At 36.9% G+C, this 7,017-nt stretch overlaps 2 protein-coding genes across 2 annotated transcripts in view; both read left to right on the forward strand.

Moving 5' to 3' along the window:
* Positions 1 to 1,386: 1,386 nt before the first annotated feature.
* Positions 1,387 to 7,017, forward strand: part of Nrx-IV (neurexin-4) — a 43,969-nt gene continuing 38,338 nt past the window's right edge. Inside the window, exons 1-2 of the mRNA XM_086556596.1 lie at positions 1,387 to 1,543; positions 3,933 to 4,022. Coding sequence (XP_086412722.1) covers positions 1,480 to 1,543; positions 3,933 to 4,022 — 154 coding nt within the window. The 5' untranslated portion in view covers positions 1,387 to 1,479. The remainder of the gene's footprint in view (positions 1,544 to 3,932; positions 4,023 to 7,017) is intronic.
* Positions 5,128 to 6,646, forward strand: LOC147467758 (L-aminoadipate-semialdehyde dehydrogenase-phosphopantetheinyl transferase). Its single transcript, XM_086556707.1, has one exon. The coding sequence runs from the start codon at positions 5,277 to 5,279 to the stop codon at positions 6,141 to 6,143; it is 867 nt and encodes a 288-aa protein (XP_086412833.1). The 5' UTR covers positions 5,128 to 5,276; the 3' UTR covers positions 6,144 to 6,646.

Below are 7,017 nucleotides of genomic sequence, written 5' to 3' on the forward strand. Positions count from 1 at the left end.
GCTGGACTTCCTGAACAAGCTGTATGGATGTTTAGAAATGGCCAGGTAATTAAAATTTTGAAGAAGTACAAACATTTTGCGTTAATTACATAACTAGTTGGCAATTATGTATATATGACTGTGCCTTCCCTTCTGCTGAGACTATGATCGCCCAAGCACGGTTTTATTGAAATGGGGATGAATATCATTTATGATACATAATATTGAATACAAATATATTTCTTAACACTTTGATATTTTTTTCCTCTAGGAACATACTTATGTATTTCTAACATTTATGTACGTCACCTATTTAAGTATATGATCATGTGACCTCAGGATAGGACTTATCATGGTGAGTGTGAAAATTGATATTGATATATCACTCTCCTGAAATATAAACATTTAACTTTGTATGCTTGTGAATAAATCCGCCTTTTGTACTATATATATATATATATATATATATCCCAATATGTTGATATAGCTATCAGGTTTTGTAAAAGATATGCGAACCCAAAGAGGGACTAAGACTGGGATGAGGATAACTTATGTTCCCTTAATAAGTCCTTTTGAGATGTAAGTAACCACTTGTCTCAATGAATTTATCAAAGTCAAGTCCCCCCACTCCCCCGCTTAATATTATTATGTGTAGAACAAGCACTAACTTTCCCGTCATTAAGAGTTGCGCATTGCGGGATTCCTCTGGGCATTATATCCGTTAATAAGGAATTTCCATTTTCTTACTATTTTCTTTTGTTGTTGTTTTATCTGTGTGATTCCTTCCCAGTTATCATTAGATTGGTTTTTCTTTGCGTTACTGATGCATTGAATAAAAATAAATGTGCTGTGATGATAGGTATAAGGTACAACGATTTATTTTAAGTATTATTAGATATAATTATATGTTTAACAGAAAGTACAAGGACAAAAAATAAAGAAAAAACATCGTCTAGGTTGAGACGGTAAAAGTGAATCCATTAAACTTAGGATCCTCAGGCACACTTATTGAAGAACGTGTTTTATCTCTTGTGATACTTTGATCATTTTAAGAGAAAATTGAGTGAAATTCGAGCTTACCTGTAATTATGTCCTATTTTGTTTCATATGCCTAATTTCTTTGTTAGATACCTAACAATTAGTACAAGGACTATAGGAAATATAAGATCGATGTACATTTGCGAAATTAGATAGTAGAGTTGCGAATTATTTCATAATTGAATTTCCACTACGCTTCCAATTCATAGAAAACGGAAGCGCCAAAAGCATCAAAGAAAACGAGACCGGATGAATCACCGGAATAAGCATACATAACCCTTTTTAACTACAAAATAAACCTCTTAGGCGTTCAATGTCAAATAACAGCCTCTCCATATCCCTCTTAAGACCCTCAAAGCCCCACAAAAGAGATCAAAACATCGCCAAACGAGCGTGTGTATGACGTCACATGTTGGGCTTGTGTGAGGGTGTCAAGTCGCTTCTTCATGGACAGGTGAAATAATGGTGAATTTCTACCTCTTCCCGCTCGCCTGCGTCGTATTCCTGCCACTATGTTATTCCTCAGGTGAGTCTTCGTGAGAAAACCAGTTAAGAGTGTGGATTGAGAGTGAGAAAAGGCGAAAAGTGGGTGAAATAAGGAAGTTCCTTCTCCCACCCACCCCACCCATCCGAAGGGGTTGCCACCGCGTATTTCAAGTATTTCCCTTTATTTCTCTTTATTTCTGCATATTTTCCAACGTAAGATGAATTTTAAGATCGTTCACTAAATCAGCTTTGACCAGACAGGATATTAAAGAACCGTCATGGAGGAATAAATGAAAGTAAATAAGTAATACGCAAAGGAAGCGTGGTCGAGGAAAATTTTTAAACGTTAAGAGTTTATTTTGTCTTTTACAATAAACCATCAGAGAATTCCGGCATCTTTATTCCTGTCTCTTGTGAGAATGACCAAAAATACAAGTCTGAAGACATTTAAATTTAAATAAGCGATTTTAACGGACGAATCACATGTATTGGTTTGCCGTCAAAATATTCGTTAAAAATCTGTTATTTCAATCGCCTTTTCTTTCCCATTTCGTAACTCTTTCTTATATTTTTCTTTATTTGGTCGAGTTTTGTGTTCTGAAAGCGGGTTTTAGGGTTGTATGTTATTTGTATATTTAGTTATTTATTGTTATTAGAAATTAGTGGACCTTAGATTGTATAACCATTAATAATTTGTTTCGTAAGACATTTAAATTTCTCTTATTAAAATCCCAGGAAAGAAAATGTAGGATTAATCAGTGTAATGTACAGTGTAGAGAGTGATATACTGTTTTTTCTTAATTTGTGTGAAATGTGGAAAGTAATGATGACAGATATTTGTATTTATTGCTAAATAATTTGGCCACACCCTTTTTTTTCTTTCTTTTTTCATTCCATGTTCTTCCGTCTATTCTTTAATTTTTGAGAAATAACATTCATTTATCTTCAGACTAGATTAGATTATGATATTCACTTGAAATATAAATAGGATTATCGTACCATTAGTCAAAATGAAGTCTAATCCAACTGGGAGTAATATATATTATAACAGTTCATATAAATTAGACAAAAACAATTTTTTTCCATATGAAAAGGCCAGGTAATATTGCCTCATTCCAGTTGTCTATCTTTCTCTTTCTTTCAATCTTTCTTCCTTCCTTCCTTCCTTCCTTCCTTCCTTCCTTCCTTCCTTCCTTCCTTCCTTCCGTCCTTCCTTTCTTGTTTTACTGTTTTTCTTTCTTTCCATCCATCCATCTATCTTTCTATCATTCTTTCTCTTTCTATCTTTCCTTTATGTTAGAGAAAGAGTGACCGGAAGTCCCTAGTACATTTGTTTAGTTTTGTGTTGTTTAGTTTAGTGTTGCTGAGTTGTCGGAGATAAGTAAAAGATAAGAAACTGCTACTTGGATAGAGCTTATCTCTGTGTTGGTGATAGGCCTATGCTGGACTAGAGGGAGTGTTGGGTTATGGTTCTTTGTAGAGATGTGATAAACTTGGTGAATAGGCCTATAAATCAGAGAGGGCCCTCAAATTTGCTATTCTTGAACTCCCGTCTTTTCTCCGTCTTTTAGTAATCTTGATCATCTGCTTCGTATTGCTTCTGTCAACCCTCATTGTTGATTTCTTTCTCTTACTCCATCTTCTTTCATCAGCTTCTTTTTATTCTTCACCTCTTTTTCCTGCTTTTCTCCGGCTTCTTCCTCCTGCTTTTTTTCGTCATCCTCCTATGTTTCTTCTTCCTTTTCCTCCTCTTCCTCTTCCTCCTCTTCCTCCTCCTCCTCTTCCTCTTCTTCCTCCTCCTCCTCTTCTTCTTCTTCCTCCTCCTCTTTATATTCCTCCTCCTCCTTCTCTTCCTCTTCCTTCTCTTCCTCTTCCTTCTCTTCCTCCCCCTCTTCCTCCTCTTCCTCCCCCTCTTCCTCCCCCTCTTCCTCCCCCTCTTCCTCCCCCTCTTCCTCCTCCTGCTCCTCCTCCTCCTCCTCCTCCTCCTCCTCCTCCTCCTCCTCCTCCTCCTCTTCCTTCTCTTCCTCCTCTTCCTCTTCTTCCTCCTCTTCCTTCTCTTCCTCCCTCCATAATTCCTCCTCCTTCCTCCCTCCCTCCTTCCTTCCTTCCTTCCTTCCTCCTCCTCCCTCCTCCTCCCTCCTCCTCCTTCCTCCTCCTTCCTCCTCCCTCTTTCTCTTCTTCCTCCTCCTTCCTCCTCCCTCTTCCTCTTCTTCCTCCTCTGCCTACCCCAACTCCTGCTGTTTCTAATTCACTTTTTCTTGATATTGTTATCAATATTGACATTATTGTTATCATTATTGATATCATCATTGTTTTTATTAATATTATCTAATTAAATTTCCTTGTTCAAATTTAGCTTTTACCATTTCTGATATTATGAAACATATTTATTTTATATGCCACTAACTCCATCCTTGGGGTCTTCACAGAATACTGCGAGTACCCGCTCCTAGAAGATGCAACGCTCAGAGCATCAACTGAGCTGCACACAAGAGAGGCGAGCAAGGCCAGATTGTATGGTAAGCCGAGACGTTTGCCCTTGTCCATTATGGTGTTTTTCCGTCTTCTTTCTTGGGATTCCCATCTGATCGGGAAGCGTTTTGACTAATGTGTTGTTGTGTGGGTGCCAGTTTGACTTAGTTTACTTTATTTTCTCTCCCTCTTTCAAGATGGTTACTTGTGAGTCTCGGATTATTTCTTGTGTGTCTATATGTTGTCCCGAGATTTTTTTTTTTTTTTCTTTTATTGAAGGATAAGTTATTGGAGTTATTGTTATTGTTATGGATATATTTTTGTGATTTAGTGTTTTGTTATATCTCTATTTATATGGATTTGTGTTGTTTTTTTTCTCTTTATTATGAGAGAGGTAATATTTAGAGGTAATATTTACATGGTGAAATGTATAATTAATTATTTTGCAGATTTTGTGTACTATAGTATGGTGTATTTTTTCTGATATTGCAGTGTTTTGATTTTCAACAGGGAATGTGTTTCTGGATGTTGATTTCCATTTGTGTTTTCTCTCTTACTTGACTAATTTGTACTGTTAAGACAAGAAATAGTCTAATCATCATTATACAATTCTTTGCAGATTTGAAACAAGTCAAACTTTTATTTTTTCCTTTTTTTTTCTTGCTATGTTGAGTTTTACAGACAAAAAAATGAAAAAGAAAATAAGCTTGTGTATGTTCGGTGTTGATTCGGGAGATGCACAGGCATTTGCATTAGATCTTGTTCACTATTATCATTTGGTTAGAAATGAAGTAGAACTACCTTTTATTCTCATTTGTAGTAGCTTTTAGGAAGAGGTAAGGCTAGATATCATCAACTTGAGTGTCATTTTCTTTATTAGTGGACCTTGGATCTGTATATTAGACAAGATTTCTGAAATTTAAGATATACCAAAGATAAACGCCCAAAGGAGGATATTAAGTGAACGTTATGTCAGTTTTGCTCTTGATCTTTGATGTAATGAGGGATCACACCACCATCTGTGCCTGTTATTGAGCTTGAGTGAATGGAAGCCACAATTGAGGTGGTAAAAGAAGTTTCTTTTCCTTTTTTAGGTGCATTCTGAGCAGGCATCAGATGGTGGCATCCAAGTGTTGTGGTCATCATAGCCTACTGGTTTGAGTGTAGTAAAAGAGAGAGGACTCACCATTCATTGAATAGTCTGGTGGCAGAATAATTTGGATGTGTTTATATGATTTTTGTGGTAGCTTAGGCTGGTGTGTTGGTGTGTGTTATTAGCGTGTACACAGGAGACTGACTGAATGTGGAGGAACATGGAGAGTGTGAGGTGGGCCTTCAACACCCGGTTCTGGTCACCCACCAAAAGTGATTGGATGCTGGCCCTCTCCTACATCCAGCCAGAGGAAAAGGAGCGGATTGGCAAGTTCGTCTTCAAAAAGGATGGGAAATCGTCGCTGGCAGGGAGACTGATGCTCCGGAAGCTGGCTGCAGAGAAGCTGGGACTTCCTTGGGCAGAAGCCAAGTTTGCACGCACAGACAAAGGCCGCCCCTATCTCTCGACTGCTGTTGATGAGGTGCTTAGAAATGTGGATTTCAATGTCTCTCATCAGGGGGACTGGGTGGTCCTCGCTGCCGAAAAAGGGAAGAAAGTTGGCGTAGATGTAATGAAGGTTGAGTACGCTGGAGGGAAAGACGTCCAGGATTTCTTCCACACCATGAGGAGGCAATTCACCGAACAAGAATGGACGCAGATACGTAGTTTCTCAGAGGAATACAACCAGTTGGCATCCTTTTACCGACACTGGTGCCTGAAGGAGGGTCTTGTAAAGGCCCTTGGAGTTGGCATAGGATTTGAGTTGAGGAGGGTATCCTTTGATTTGAAAACTCCAGTTCTCAGCTCAAGTTCCATCACGCAGGACACCATGGTCATGATAGACGGGAAATATGACAAAGAATGGTGCTTCTTGGAAAGCATGTTGGACAAGAACCACTCTGTTGCCATAGCTCTCAATGGCAAAGGTTCAGACGAGTTAGCCAGGGAGCTGCAAGTTCCACTGTTCAGTTGTCTGAGCTTTGATGATTTGATCGCCAGTGGAGAAGCTCTTACAGACCCTGATGAGGCAGCAGCGGAAGCTTTTACAAAGAAGGAAGAATCACCATGGACATAATCCACTCAGGGGACTTGCCTGTTAATACTGCTGCTTCCATTATTATTTCTTTCCTGTTTTATTATTCTTTATCTTTACTTTGTAGCTTTTAGATATTCATCCTGAAGTTTTATTATTATTTTTTATTTGTTACATGGTATACAGCACTTCAAAATGATATGTTGCACATGGTGAAAAAAATACTTGTAATACTGTCATTGCAATGTGATTTGATGTGTCATTTGGGGATTATGAAAGAAGGAAGAAAACATACAGACTTTTCCCTTTTTCCTGTTGATAAGTTTAAAGTGTTTAAATGGTTTGAGATACAACTGCTCTTGATGTAAGCTACCTGAAAGATAATCAGTTGAATCAAAGCTACTTTTCAAGGCCTTGCAAAGGCAATTGCCATGAGTTTGATTCATTTCTTTTCTCATGTGATGCAGTATTTTGATTGAATCTTTATATCCTGTTACTAAGAATTTATAAGATTCTCAAGAATATAGTGTATTAGCAAGTACAAAGTTATGTTATTAGCCTTTGATACCTATTGAATAAGGGGATTGGTTTGGGTCTCTCATTATTTAATGATTTACTAGATGCAAATTAAATTAAACTTGAGGCTAAATTATCTTGTGAGCTGATCCTCAGTAGAAAGATTTGCCAGTCATTGCTCAATTTACAATTTATTCTGTTATATATATTTTATATATATATTTATATATATATATATATATATATATATATATATATATATATATATATATATATCTATGGTATGTATGTATATATATATATTTATTCATATATAACTGTATGTATATATAAATAAATATATATATATATATATTTTTTTTCTATCCTAGTTGACTTTATTTAGAAATGTTAAAAGATT

This window comes from Penaeus japonicus, unplaced genomic scaffold, assembly GCF_977035675.1.
Source record: "Penaeus japonicus unplaced genomic scaffold, GWHDUDI00000001_assembly GWHDUDI00000033, whole genome shotgun sequence".
In the NCBI taxonomy this organism is placed as follows: domain Eukaryota; kingdom Metazoa; phylum Arthropoda; class Malacostraca; order Decapoda; family Penaeidae; genus Penaeus; species Penaeus japonicus.